The 14752-nt window shown below is 55.5% G+C and overlaps 3 protein-coding genes across 3 annotated transcripts; 1 reads left to right on the forward strand and 2 right to left on the reverse strand.

The window, feature by feature from the left end:
* Nucleotides 1-646: 646 nt before the first annotated feature.
* On the reverse strand, nt 647-3670 carry EsH8_II_000827 (WD40-repeat-containing domain protein; the record flags this gene model as incomplete). The annotated part of the gene is made up of 1 exon (XM_083264125.1): nt 647-3670. One exon carries the CDS (start codon nt 3668-3670, stop codon nt 647-649), a length of 3024 nt encoding a protein of 1007 aa, XP_083121447.1.
* A 1903-nt stretch (nt 3671-5573) lies between these two features.
* EsH8_II_000828 (cytochrome P450) lies at nt 5574-7436 on the reverse strand (the record flags this gene model as incomplete). Its single annotated transcript, XM_083264126.1, has 5 exons — nt 5574-5716; nt 5841-6541; nt 6599-6667; nt 6727-7204; nt 7271-7436. The coding sequence occupies 5 exons, from the start codon at nt 7434-7436 to the stop codon at nt 5574-5576; spliced, it is 1557 nt and encodes a 518-aa protein (XP_083121448.1).
* A 5840-nt stretch (nt 7437-13276) lies between these two features.
* Nucleotides 13277-14399, forward strand: EsH8_II_000829 (chaperonin 10-like protein; the record flags this gene model as incomplete). The annotated part of the gene is made up of 2 exons (XM_083264127.1): nt 13277-13337; nt 13399-14399. 2 exons carry the CDS (start codon nt 13277-13279, stop codon nt 14397-14399), a joined length of 1062 nt encoding a protein of 353 aa, XP_083121449.1.
* Nucleotides 14400-14752: the final 353 nt, after the last annotated feature.

Consider the following 14752-nt stretch of genomic DNA (forward strand, 5'->3'; position numbering starts at 1 on the left):
AATTCTGCGCTTCTCCAGTTAAGATGTTAAAAGAAAATTGGCAGAGGCGCGGAGTGCGCGACCTAGCAACGTAGGCATGTAGGCAAACAAGCAATTCCAAACGACGCAAATAGCATCCCAAAACCCACTCCTTTTTTCATTAACCACGCTGTTCATCCCCTTCCTTCCTTCCCCGGCTTTCCAGCTACCGTTTCTTCCACTGTCCCATTATGCCTTTGGGAAAGAAAACTCCAGGCTCCAATTCGCCTCTCCCTCTAAGTCACGTTTCCTCTGGCAGAGGATTTGTCTGTATGGTTGTCCTTTACACCAAGAGATGCAGGAGGATGGCTCTCCGCGAAGGAATAAAAAAGAGAAAAGAACCGCCGAGGATTGTGTCAAGAGACGCAAGAAAACAAAAGATGCCGTGAAAATAAGCATAAAGAGAAAAAAAAGTGATTGTAGTGTCCCTCCACCCAATGTCTCTCCAGAGGCCACAGCCGCGCACATCCAAGTCGGCTGGGCCTCGTCCTGTAATAGATCTCTTCCTAAGCAGAAACGCCCAACGTCCGTGTTCGGACAACTCCGTTGTATCCAGCAGGTGTTTTACAGTGCAATGGAAATGACGAATAGAAAAAATAATATAAGAAAATACCCCGGTGCGTGGGTGCTAAGGGGATGTTGTAGAGTTGGTTTCGCCGCTGGCCGTGCTTGGTCGCCTGCACAACAGTTCATCTTTTCGTTCTTCGCTCGGCGTCTGCACGTCTCTGATGTCCTTCGCCTGGAAAGTATTCCGCAGCTTCTCATCCAGCATGGAGGCCAGACGCTCCTCATACTGATCCAGGAGGCCGCTGAGGAGGGCGGATTCGTGCATTGCTTTCGTCCTGGTGGCCCGGTCACCAAGCGCGGCGGCTGTTAGGCGCAGTTCTTGGTCGAGCTCGAAGATGACATCCTCGCTCAGAGGCTCAGTGGAAGAAAGCTTCTTCCTGTATGTTCTTAGCGCACGACAGGTCTGTTCGGTGGCCATGTTGAGGCTGCCGAAGGCGCGCAGGTTGGGCGAGCTTTTCTTGGGCAGGCCCAAGGAGGGAAGCGAGGGCCGTCTAGTTGCCTTCGACTTGGGGCTGATTGGTGGGCTGTTAGACCGGCTGCCGGAGGAGCGTCGAGACGGTGTGTCTTCGGCGAGCGGGCTACTTTGCATGCTCACTTTGGGAGTGCTTACGCTGTTGCTCAGTCCATACCGAGATGGCCGTCTGCGAATGGTTCTGGGCGGCGAGCGCCGACCAGACTGTGCGGAGGACGGCCGCTGGAACTCGGCCAGCTCCGCTCTGGAGAGCACTCGTCTCAGTGGCTGCCTGGCCGAAGCAGACCCGTCTTTCATCGGTGACGGGTCTCTGCTGATTGACGAAGGCGACGCATCCTCGGTGTCCATGGCCCAGAGCATCACGGTTCCGTCTGATCCGACGCTGATGACTCTTTGGCAGCCATTTTCGTCGTCGGTCAACGTGACGCCGTTGATGGCCTCTGTGTGACCCCATTCCCTGTCGACAAAGTGACCCGACTGAGCATCGTAGACACGCACGGATTTGTCCGTGTTTGATACACCCAGAAGGAAGCCCACGTCTTTTCCAGGGGGCTGGGTAAAGATCAGAGAATCCAGGATGGCAGTTTCGGCTCCACCTTCATCGACGCATTTAAAGCAGTTGAGAAGCTTGCCGCTGGAAAGGTCGTACTGACAGACTGACCGATCCAACGTGGAGACAAAGGCAGTCCTGTCGTCTGGTCCCAGTGTGAAGGACGTCGGCGCCGCCTTCAGGGTATTTGTCCGAGAAGGAAGGGCAGCGATCTCGTTGGGGTCATCCTCCTTGCAGACTATGTCGTAGACTTGCAAAGTTCTGTCGAGAGAGCATGTAATGATTTTGTCCTCTGACGGAATGAGCGTTTGCACGACTCTAGCGGCGAACTCGAGCGTTTGGAAGTGCTGAAACTCCCCACCCGCCGAGCGATGGAAGAGTTGAACGGTACGGTCCCTGCCGCAAGTTGCCAACAGAAACTTGTTGTCATCCTCGTAGATGGAAACGCTCTGGCAATCGGAGGCGTGAGCTTTCGTTTCCAGCAAGCATTCCTTCGTCAACAAATCCATTATTCTGAGAACTCCAAACCTGTCGGCTGCTACAAGCATCTTCCCGGCCCTGGTGGCTCGGACCACATTGAGCTGGTTGACTAGGTCCATCTCGTTCTCAGGGATGACCTGTTCAATTGGCACGTCAATCATGAACTTGATCTTGCCCATCATGTCCCAGAAGATAACCTTGCCAGAACCAGACCACGTGAAGAAATCAGCGCCTTGGTCATTGGGCTTTGATAGGGCCTGAATCCCCAGAATCTGGTCACCATGACCAGGAATGGAAATATGCGAGGGATCCTCCGCGGTCTGTCCTGGCAGGTAATTAGAGCTCCAAATGTCGATGGTGTGCCTCTCGTCGATGGTGACGAGGTTCTCCGTCAAGAAGCCCATGGCCACCAAGCCGGTGGGCGCAACGCTTCTGGAAAGAACGGCGTCCGGGAGGCTGTCAAGAACCGCCCTGACACTGAGTGTTGCGAACTGACCAGACTTGCCTGACAAGTAGGCGGTCGCGTGTCTGATAGTGATCGAGGTGATGGGGAAGTCGACGTTGAGGCACCGGATGAGCCTTGTCTGTTTCCCATCGTCCTCCAGGATGCAAACATCGCCAGCCTCGGAGCAGATGATGACGCTCGTCTCGTCCGCAACGGCCGCGCAGGTGAAACTGGCTTCCAGAAGCGACCCAAGAAGGACGTTGCGACCGCTCAGCAGCCTCTGGGGTGGCTGAGGTACAAAGCTGGCCTCGCTGAATCTCTGTTTCAATGGTGAAGTGGACTGTGTCTCCTCCACTCGCCATATCTTGATATGCCGTACGCCGAGCGTGATGAGATTGTTGCCCACCCATGCCATGCCCTTGATGTTGGAGGTGCACCTGTTCTGCTGGTACAGCTTGGCAGCGCCGGTACGAGGTTCGATCCTCCAGATGAAGAGGGAGCCGTCGTTGGAAGTGCCCAAAGAAGCAAGCCATTTGGTGTCAGACGACCAAGCAACCGCCCTTACACCAAAACCGTGCTCGCTGATGGATACAAGCGGCACGTCGGACGAGGCATCCTCGAGGTTGAAGATGAGCACGCGCGGCGCGTACCCAGTCTCACCGACCGCCAGATACTTCCCGTCCCGACTCAGCGCCAGACATGTGGCGGCCTTGATGCGCTCACGGCTCGTCCATGTCGAGGGCGATTCGGACCAGTTCTGCGAGTCCCGGATACCGATCGCAACCCTGTTTCTGCTGTCGTTGGCCTTTGGCGTCGAGGGTGCGGAATAAGCATGCAACGGGGTCGAGAAGCCATGAACGGGGGTGGCAGTCGGGCGGGCACGGTAGAAGCGCTGGGAATAGTGATCGCCGTCGACGTCTACGACCACGACGGCGCCTCCTGCTATGTAAGCGAAGGAGGAGTTGACGGTGTCGAAGCCTGTGGGCGAGGCACAGGTGGTGCCGACAACTCGCTTAAGGGAGAGGCGGGACTCGTGGGGCTGACGTCCTCGGATGGGAGATCGGGGCGGCGGCCGTTGTTGAAGGTAGGGGGAATTTCCCGGTGTCAGTTTGAGCCGGTTCGTGGGAGTAGCGCTCATCGTATCGCCATTGGCTCGCGAGCGTCGCAACAAGGTGGAATTATGAGCGTAGAAATTACGGCGCAAGCTTCAATCGAGCTTGAAGACGCAGAGTAGTCGAGAATGTAAGAGAAGGAGCGTAGGTAATCGGTTCGGTCGTCGCAACAACAACAAGAGTTTGTAAGAGTAAAATGATCGGTAGACACGCGAGCGGTGTTGGTTGAAAAAAAGAGAAATCGCTTGTGTCTGTTTGTGTGTGTGTGTGTATCTGTGTCTATGAAGATAGAAGGCTGTCAAGGGAGTCAGTTTCTTGTTGTGTCGCACTCAATTGATCAACACAACCAATTGTGCGTAAAGACGGTTAAACATACAGTGACATCAGGTGGGCAATGAACCCAGATCCTGCAAAAATTAATGTAAAAAAGTAGGTATCCGGGAGTGAAGAAGTAGAGGGAGAGGACGCGATGTGCCGAGAGGGAGGAAGTTTGCTGACGGACGGTTTTCAAGGTCGGGTCAGGGTTGGAGCCGGTTGGACGAAGAGCAGTCTGCCGGGAAGTGCCCTGGTCTGGGGGGCAGGTACCTGCCTGAGGTGCTTGCCCTGTGCTGAAGGTCGCGCCTGTTGGTTGCAGCTCTCTGCAGGTTGGAACGGGGGGTGGAGCGTGGGATGCGCCAGGAATGGATGACGGGTGGGAGAGCACCGGTAGGCGGGGGTGAGCACACTAGGTCGAGTGCGTGCTCCCTCTGAATGAACCCTGCCTATCTGATCCCAAAACGGGCACCCCAATCCACCGGCTAGAGGGGTCGTCACTAAGGCGGTCAGGCAGAAGGGCCCAATCAAACCAATCACAGCTCTACCCTCGCCCAAAACCTTGGGGGTTTCTCCAGCAAACGGCCAATGTTGTTTTTCTTCTTTTTCTTTCCTTCTTTTTTTCCCTTCTACGATGGGACCGTTTGGCGCGGTTGATGCAACGACGGTAGCAAAGAACCACTTGGTTGGCCCCGCGTCACTGCTCCAATGAGAGGGAGAGACTCACTCACCTCTCTCTTGCGCCCGTGGCCCAATGATGATTTCCACAAAGTCTCAGCCCGTCATATACGGACATTCCCCCCTCCCCCCAGAGGAGGCCCAAGAACCTACATCATTCGTCGTTACCCATCACATCTCCATGAAAAGTGGCCCCCTCCCAAGAATCCAGAACGCCATCACCGGAACGTACCCCCCTGTAACCAAAAAAAAGCAACATCTGAACGTTGACCATCAGCTGTCAGTGCAGCTTGGAGAGGATGCTTTTTTTTTTGTCGGGTTAAAGAATGACAGGAGGCACATGCTAGCCTTGGCGTCGAACCTTAACATCCGGTTGACAGCGCGTTTATCACGGCATCCTCATCTTCTATCGTCCAAGCGCATGGTCGACCGTGCACGCGCCCGGTCGCCGGTGCCGGGAAGACGAGTCGGTCGTGAAATGAGCTGCTGCAAGGGGCCCCTGTCGCCTTCATCATCGTCTCTCCCGTCGTGGCGGTTGTCTCGAGGTCCGCCGTCCTTTTTTGATTCTCCGATACGAGTGGCTTTCATACATACTCGGGCATTTTCGAGTAAACGCCTCTAAGACATGAGGCTATCTCGTCGTCACCACGCAAGGAAAGGGAGGAGAGGAAAGGAAAAAGCAGTCGTGAGAGTATCAAAGCTCAATCCCATTTGCCTCGGCATATACCCATTACGGCTCGCTAATCGATCTAACCATCGATCCTAATTGCCTCCTTAAAGACGATCATCGTCCATCGTATCAAACTTAATTCGTAGACTCCCGGCATGTCCAGTGCCGGTAGGAGCTTTCTCATCTTACTTGAAAATGTTTCGCACAACCTTTCCCACCCCTTTCGAGCACTGCCCCCCCTGTTGATCGAGTTCAGCCAGCCCGCCTCGTTACGCCATTTCCCCATCAACAGCCTCAAACAGCGCGATTGGCACACCGTGTCCCGGCGCACCGACGATCTCGGCCTTGAGCACCTGCGCGTTCCAGTCTCCGCGGTACTCGAGCTTCTCAAACCTTTGCAACAGCCGCACCACTAGCACCAAGCAAGTTAGCGTCTGGTAGCCCCCACGCGTATCTACCACGAGAGCTCCGGCAAATGAAGGGGGAAGGGGGGGGGGGGGGGGGGGGGGGGGGGGGGGGAGGTGTGCGCAACTCACTCGTATAAGCCATCTCCGTGTTGGCAAAGTTCTGCCCGACGCAGATTCTCGGACCGCCGTTGAACGGCACGTAGTGCCACGGCTTCGGCTGCCAATTATCCCACCTCTCGGGGCTGTAAATCGCCGGGTCGGCGAACGTCTCCGAAACCTCCGGGTACAGGTCCCTCCTCCTCTGCATCGCGAGCGTGCTGTACACGACGGAGTCGCCCTCCAGCACCGCGATGTCCGGCCCGCCGTTCCGCCCGGGCAGCGTCGTCGTCGTGAGGGCGGAGCGGACGTTGAACGGCACCGCCGGGTACAGGCGCAGCGTCTCCTGCAGGCAGTTGGCCAGGTACTTCATGCTCTTCAGGTCCTCGTAGGTCGGCGCCTTCTTGGGCCCCAGCGTCGTCAGGATCTCGTTGCGGAGCTTGGCGTAGGTGGCCGGGTAGCGCGACAGCTCGTACAGCGTCCAGGAGAGCGTCGCGGCGGTGGTGTCGCGGCCTGCGAGGAGGATGGCGACGAGCTGGTCGCGGATGATCTTGGGGTCGCGCGTGAAGCGGGCGATGTTGTGAAGGAAGGTGAAGTCCCTGTCCGACTTGGAGAGCTTCTCGAGCTCCGAGGGCGGCAGGGCCAGGGCTTCCTGGATAAAGGGGTTGATGAACTCCTCGATTGTCTTGATGCCTCGCTTGTACTTGCCGTGGGGCAAGATACTCTCAAAGGGTCTGCAAGTGTGTTAGTCGGGGGAAGTACAGCGTCACGGTTATATTCCCGGGACTCACGCCATGATCGTGTAGAACATCTGGTAGCTCTGGACCTCATTGAAAGCGTGTGCGAAATTGTGCTTGGGGCTGTCAAACGCATCGTCAGCATCACCAACCGCCCATTGCAAGAGTTCGTCTTCACTCACTTGCCAAGACTGTTGACGCTGTGTCCCAGCAAGAAGTCAGTCGTCACGTCAAGCGTCATCCGGTAGAACAGGTCGCTGATATTAAAGGTGACTCCCGACGCCGGGAACTGGTCGATCATCACGTCCGTCCATCTGTCGAAAATGGCCAGGTCGCTGACCCTGTCCTTGGCGAACATGGGCCGGATCAGGTTGCGGTTGTTCTGCCACGTCTTCCCGTCCGTGGTGAAGATGCTGTCGCCTAGGAACGGGGACCAGACCTTGTGGAACATCTCGCCCTTTCCAAAGTCGGCAAACTTGGAGGTCAGGACTGTCTTGATGTGCTCCGGCTCCTTGGTGATGAGGAACCGAACCTTGCCGGAGAAGCTCATTTCGACCGTGTTCGGCGACTCGGCGGTGGCGACGGAGAAGAGGCTGTTGAGGCCATCGAGGAGTTGATGCTTGAGTTGGTAACTGCCTATCCGTAGGAACACCGGGATGGCTTCGTGCTAGTTAGCCGGGCGATCATGATAGCGGAGTCGGGGAAAGGAGCTTCAGAGTAATTTACCTGTTATCGGGTTGGAGGTGATGATTGGAGCTCTAACACCACCTGATCTACTGAGGCGATACTCAAGCCTGACTCTGTAAAAAACGAGAAGCAAAATATAAGCCCCCAATACAGAGCCTGCGATGTAGAGTGGGTTTACGGTCACCAAGCTCTCGAGTAGTCCCATCTTGGTTGAGGTTGCAAGTTGAATCACCTGCCAATAACACTAGTGAATCTTGATATGACAGTTTTCTCTCCGGAACTGACGAAGAAGAAGGATCTTGAATAGATGAAGGGGGAAAAAAAGATGAAATCGAAATGGAAGTTTAGAATAATAGAATGTCAAGGCCGGGAAACCACCTTGACAGTTCGCTTGGACTGGGCAGGACCACCATCACCTTAACTGAGCGGTTTCATTTATCGCTGAGCGGCGGCACATGTGAGGGTTGACAATGCCTAGACCGCGGTTAAGCAGGACCCTCCATTTGGGGTATGCCTTCTCTTGTTTCGTCTGGATTCGTTGGCATCAGCTAATGGAACAGACACGATTGGACACTCGACTTGGTGGTGCATCGCGACCGAGCGGTTCAACACAGACTATCCAGGGTGTGCCATGTAACCGTGCTTGTCTCAACACCACTTAACCAAGCATGAATCGTCTAAGCTGCCCATTAGTTCCGACACACAACGCAGAGGATGGAAAGCTAGCTTTGAAGGCGGGGAAGTCCGCCAAGCCCCCGCATAACTATGGCAAAGATCTCCGTTATAACTACAGAGAGGGCTTCTGATGCGAGTTCAGGCTGTACCTCGGCCATCTTTGAATGCTAATAATCATTGTAGTGCGGTCCGACACGCGTGCAAAAATAGAGACGATATGGCATTGGATCCGAACGAAAGGGAAATGTCATCTCAAAAAATCAAAAGTTGAGAGGACCGACCGTGATTCGAACACGAGACCTAGAGATAACTGCGTGGAACTGCAATCTCTCGCTCTACCACTGAGCTATCGATCCATCTCAGGTTATTGGATGCTGGAAGGAGCCAGAATGTGTTTCTATGTAACGTGGCCTGATCAAAACCCCACACAACCCACCTAGAGTGCTAGTGTAGGGCTTGGCCAGCTCTCTCTACCCCTCCGGCCGCTTCCGCTTCCGCCTCCGCCTCCCTTGCTCCACACGGCGGGAGATCACAGCCAGGTCCGGCTCCAAGAACCAGTCGGCGATATTTCTTTGGGCGCCAAGTCGCTTGGTCTTGAAAGAGCGAGCCGCTGTAATGCAAGTATACATTTTGATTACGCTAAAGTAGCGAGAACTACAACCCCAGTGCACTAGGTGGTGACCTGATACTACTAACACTTGGGCTCAGCCAAATCGCATCTTCGTGGCAGTCAGTGGTGCATACACAGAAGGTGAATCATGTCCCAGGTGTGAACAAGGTTGGCAAGTGGGTAATTAAAAGGCCGTACACCACGAAGCAGCTTAAAAGTACCTCAGCATACCGAAGGGTGGTTCCCACTGAGCCAGAATACTAAGAGGAGCCAGGCAATCGGTAATGAAAAGGGCAAAAAGTACTTGTTTTAATGTAGCAGAATCGCCTTTTTGTAAGCACAACCTACTCCAAGGTGTGCGACTTTTTTGTTACCCGCTAGGTTGAACGGAGTCATAACAAGTCCGGTTACCAGTCGCTTTACAATTGGTGTATACACTTTTAAAATAAATAAATATAACCTTCACACGTCTTGCAGTCGTTGGGATCGCCAACTAGTTTCTGGGGGGCGTCATGTGGTGTTTAAACTGTTCAAGTAACAGTATCGCGTTGCCGAACCCACAAAACGGCGACATATTGCATGTTGGTCTTGGAACCAGATAATAGCCCTACGTTTGGTATGCGCACAGTCCCTCGTGCGCCAATAATTTTAAACAACAATTACGCCCACAGTACTTTCATGAGATGAGGGGATTATCAAAACGTGGTTGGAATGGCAGCACCACAGAGCGTTGGGGGGTAAAGAAGCTAAAAGGGAAAAAAACAAGGGGAAAAAATAAGGATGGTATCAGTGCTACATGAACCCCGCAGGATTCATCACGACCCCAGTGCAGTGCAACAGCAGTTTAGATCTGTTGACAATTCATGACGTTGCCATGATATGCCATCTCGTCCGTAGATGACCATACGAAGAGTATCTTGGAAACATTGGCCCCCAAGGCAGCTAGATCGAGCCAATGCCGTCAAAGGAGGGGTTGGGAACAGCTCAAGATGTGGATGAAGATGGGATCTAGACAAGCGGGGTTTACTCCGGGTGTGCTCCATGTTGCTGTATCTCCTCTTCGTCCCGCAGCTCAGTGCTTGCTGTTGGCTGTGTAACAAGGCAGGCATGTGGAGCTTTGATTGGGTTCCTGTCAGAGACTTTAGCCATCAAGAGTGAAGTGGTGGCCGACTCGGAATCTCGGCGAGTAACTGGGCGTCCGACTCCAAAGCCCGTCGGGAGCGAGCAATCTTTTGACCTCTCCCCGCATGGTTTGCAGAAGCACCCTGCATTTGGGGTTCGCCAGCAGAGGTTTCTCTCATCCCCGGATTTATATCCAGTGCTGCCTGTTGTATTAGACACTAGAAGCTTCCGCTCTACCGGGATATACCTGGCCTTGAGTTGCCGACCCGGGTAACTGAAGTGGCCGAAACCCCCCGAGTGCCGGCAGGCGCGTTAGAAGCAGTCCTCCGCTCGTCCATGCCGCCACCGCACTACCGGATTCGGGGATTAACCCGGGCGTTAGCAGAGGCTGGGGTCTCGAAGCAAAGGGGCGCTGCACAGTGTCGAGGTTCCACAGGATGTCGAAGGGACTTGACCGAGGGTTTCTGGGTGGTGCAGGAGCTTCCCCCCGCAGAGGTAGAGGTGTAAGGGAGGGGTGGTTGGTTGGGGCCTGGGACTTTTGGCGGTTGGAGCAAGATGGGATCAACTGTTTGCGTGAAAAGGTTGGCTATTCATAGGTTGATGCGGGGGAGTAGATATGGGGGGGGCGTTTGAGAAACGCGGGGCCCCATCAGTCGAGGCCATGCTTTGTGGGCGACTGTGTCAGACACAGTCGTCTGCGTCAGGAGGTCGGATTGTGAAGTTCCCTTCGAGCGAGAGTGTGGAGGCCGTCCCCTCATTATTGGAGTATGTGGGCGGTGTATTTTGCGTGCATAGCGCAGTGCAAGGTCGCAAGGTCGCTAGGGAAAGAGACGGTACGCAGCCGACGGCGCGTCGTGAGGCACAGATGGATGGTGTCAGGGATGGAAAATGCGGGGGAGTGGTCCCTAGCAGTTGGGGAGCACCATTAGCTTGCGGCTTTGTTGTTTACTGCTGATGTGGTCTGGCATGGTGAATGCAAGAGCCGCGAGTCGTGCATTATGTTGGATTGGGTTTGCGAATCGCATGATCCGGAGGTCCTCCTATGGACGAACGGAGATGAAGGTGGTGAAGCTATTCGCAGCCACTCCCCTGCGATTCCGGACCAAGACTCGTACGCTTGCTGTGCCTGACGCAGAGATGGCGGCCCACGAAGTCTAGGTTCCTCGCAGCTTGACTTACATTGGGAATGCTTGCCCTAACAGGGACATGACTTGGGATGCGCGTTACTTTTGTTCGTTGCATATGTCCATGGCTGTTCGAAGGGCAACGGGTGGTCGGATTGCGGACATTTCCGCTTTTCCCACCGGATGGGCCGAGTCACCAATTCTTTCTGATTTGACTGACGATCTGTTGCCGGTGGAGAGACTTTGGCATGGAATGTGTTAGAGTTGACAAGTGACGAGCAGGCGTGTTTTCAGCGGGTTCTTCGGCGGTGCGCGATGGATGGTGCGTGGTGTGCGTGGTGCGTTGTGCGTGGTGCGAGGTGCACTGGTGGCGTTACTCGGTCCACTAGCAATTAGGCAGGCCAGATGCCGAGAGATTGCGGCGACAAGGCGGCGTGCCAGTGGGGGGCGTGTGTAAGGACCCTGTAGCCGATCCCCACCAGAGCTCAACCACTGCTTGGAAAAGGCATAGCTAGGGCCGGGATGGAGGGCAGCTTAGGGAGGAGGCTAGGGCAGGGGGGATGCGGCCGGAAGGTAGCATCCGACGTCGTCGACATCCGGGAAAGAAAAGAAGGCTTGGAAATGTTCCATGCTCTGTCAGACGTTCGGTGACTTGGACGCCCTTTCCGCACCAAGTCCAGTCCCATTTGCATTGACGGGAGTCACTGGCGCAGTGGAGGGAAACGGAGGCAGGGCGCGGGCATGGATCCGTATCTCATTCGTCCCGTCTGGTGATTCTCCATCCCCAGCCCAGGAATCTCATGCGTTTCCTGGGTGTTCCTCGGCCATACAGCGCAAATTTCTTCAGCGGCACCAGAACATGCAATTCCAGGGCCACGTCTCACGACTCGGTCAATCAGCGACGGTGCTGAGATGGATATCGGTCGGGCTCTCGCCGTCATCCTCGCCGTCACCTTCGGTCTCGTATCTATCAGATCAGATCAGGCCCGCCGATCCAGGAATAAGCTGATGCGGGACAGCGTGACGGTGAGGTGGATGAGTAGCGAGAGCGTGTGAGAGAGAAAGAGCGTCAGAGCTGCCAGTGAAACCCAATCCGACCTGTCGGCGACGGCCGCCCACCAAACAAATGTCCTCCTGGGCACTTTCAGTTACCAAGCTTGGAAGAACTGGAACTTCCAACACGGCGGTGGTCCCACCATCCCACGCCCACTCCCCGCTCGCTTCGACGCTCTCTCGCTGTGCTTCGACGTCAATCCACGGCTGTCAGGTGGAGCTTTTCGGTTCCTTCGCCAATCCCCCATTCCAATTGAAGCTTGCCAAACTTCCATCTCCCCACGTCGGCCATCCTGACGCACCTCGCGCCGTCTGGCAGCTCACCCATGATCCCAGCCCGGGGCCCGAGGCGGCTCGTTGGGGTCTGGCCTCGCCGCCGTCCGCCACGCACCCATCTCTTTTCTGCATCGTCGGGTCAGCCATGGCATCGACCACGCTCGCCGGGACACCTCGCGGGCCTCACTCAGTGCGAGGAAATGCTGCTCTTTCAAGCCAATCGCGCGCAGACGCCACCATCCGCTCCTGGCGTTTGCTCGTCCCTAATGTGCGCGGGGTTACTGATTTCCGTTGTACCTAGCCTCCTTTTCCAAGGTAGCGCCACGATGTTCCCCCGACCCGGTGGAGCGAGAACGGGCAAGCCGTCGCTGCAAGTGCAGTCCTCAGCACCGGGTTCACTACCGCCTGCCGCAGGAAGCAGGGTCACTGGCTGGCACCCACCAGCAACTCCGATCCCCGACCTGCTCCCATCCATCCAACCCTAGCCGCACACGGTTCGGCCAGAGGCCCAACACTCTTCTCCAACAATTACGAAGGAAGAGCTGATTGACGGCAGTGATCCCGTCCCCTTCCACCCACCCGGCCTTGGCCTTGCTCCGGGGGGGTGTGTGTCGAACTCTCCCGCTGCTGTGAGGGGTAGCGGTTCCGTTGACTGCGGTTCCTGGCCTGTCGTCAACATCATACGTTTTTTTGCCCTAGCCTTGTCCAGTGGATGCCCAGTCGGCCCTGATACCACACCTCACCTTACTCTCTTCCATCTCGCCTTGCCCTTTGCCCACTTTACTGTAATAGCTTACCTACCCTCCGGTACTTGCCCTTACTCGACTTGACATGACAGATGTATCTTTGTATCTCAACCAGGCCCAATTGTCCCTGGCACGAACCATCCGAAGCCGTACTGAGCTCCCCTACCTTACCACTCCCACCCCTGCACCTCACTTATACGCACAGTCCTGGTCTCGCCCATTGTGCTGCTCCCGTCTCTATCTATATAAGAAGCATGCCGCCATGCCCATTGATCCCGTCTGAACAGCTCAAGCAATCCAAGCTCAGTAGTCTTCCACCTCAAATAGCAACCTCTTCCTACCTTTTAACAGGAAGATCCCATTCCATCTCGTCTTCAGAGACACCGATACCCCACAACTCTTACCAACAACACCACTAACAACAACACCACCCATCATAATGGCCGCTCCCGAGATCCCAACTGAGCAGTGGGCTCAAGTCGTCGAGAAGGTCGGAGGCCGTACGTCAACCTTCCCCATTCCTCTATACAACTAGGATTTGTATCTAACATGATGTCTCAGCCGCTGTCTACAAGAAGATCCCCGTTCAGAAGCCCGCTTCTGATGAGGTCTTGATCAACATCAAGTACTCTGGTGTATGCCACACCGATCTGCACGCCATGATGGGCGACTGGCCCCTTGACGTCAAGATCCCCCTTGTTGGTGGCCACGAGGGTGCTGGTATCGTTGTTGCTCGCGGCGAGCTCGTCAAAGATGTTGAGATTGGCGACTACGCCGGCGTCAAGTGGTTGAACGGCTCTTGCCTCGCTTGCACCTTCTGCCAAGATGCCGACGAGCCTCTTTGCCCTCACGCCCTGCTGTCCGGTTACACTGTTGATGGCAGCTTCCAACAATACGCCATCGCCAAGGCCGCCCACGTTGCCCGCATTCCCAAGGACGTCAGCCTCGAGGCCATCGCCCCCGTCCTCTGCGCCGGTATCACCGTCTACAAGGGACTCAAGGAGTCCGGCGTCCGCGCCGGCCAATGGGTCGCCATCGTCGGTGCTGGCGGCGGTCTCGGCTCTCTGGCTCTGCAGTACGCCAAGGCTATGGGCATCCACACCGTCGCCATTGACGGCGGTGCCGAGAAGGGCGAGATGTGCAAGAAGCTCGGCGCCACCTCCTACGTCGACTTTACCACCTCGAGCAACCTCGTCGAGGACGTCAAGAAGGCCACACCCGAGGGCTTCGGTCCGCACGCCGTCATTCTCCTCGCTGTCAGCGAGAAGCCCTTCCAGCAGGCCACCGAGTACGTCCGCTCCCGCGGCACCGTTGTCTGCATCGGCCTGCCCGCCAACGCATACTTGCGCGCCCCCGTCTTTGACACCGTTGTCCGCATGATCAACATCAAGGGCAGCTACGTCGGCAACCGCAAGGACACCGCCGAGGCCCTCGACTTCTTCCAGCGCGGCCTCATCAACGCCCCTTACAAGACCGTCGGCCTGAGCCAGCTCAACGAGGTCTTCGACATGATGAAGAAGGGCCAGATTGCCGGCCGCTACGTCGTCGACACCAGCAAATAGACGGCACCACGTTTTGCACCAGGTTGCAGAATGAACAAAATGCGGAGTGTGTTTTGAACTCACCAACAAAAGTGACTTGGGCGGGGCGGACGGTTGGGCAGGAGGCGGATTGGTTGTGATTATTGGCGGCGCGGGCGAACTGACTTACGATTTGATCCTTGTTATGTTTGCCCGTGTGTGTTTTTTGGTTCAGGATACCTACCCTGGGAGGGAGTTCAGAGCGTATATATATGATGTGCATCTCGTTTATATTATTATCAGAGACGAGTAATGATCAAACAGTGTTTTTGCAACAATCACATGGCCTTTAGTGAATCCGTTTCGAAGTTTTTACCAAAACGTTACTTCAATAT

Source organism: Colletotrichum jinshuiense, chromosome 2 (assembly GCF_051148585.1).
Source record: "Colletotrichum jinshuiense chromosome 2, complete sequence".
NCBI lineage: Eukaryota > Fungi > Ascomycota > Sordariomycetes > Glomerellales > Glomerellaceae > Colletotrichum > Colletotrichum jinshuiense.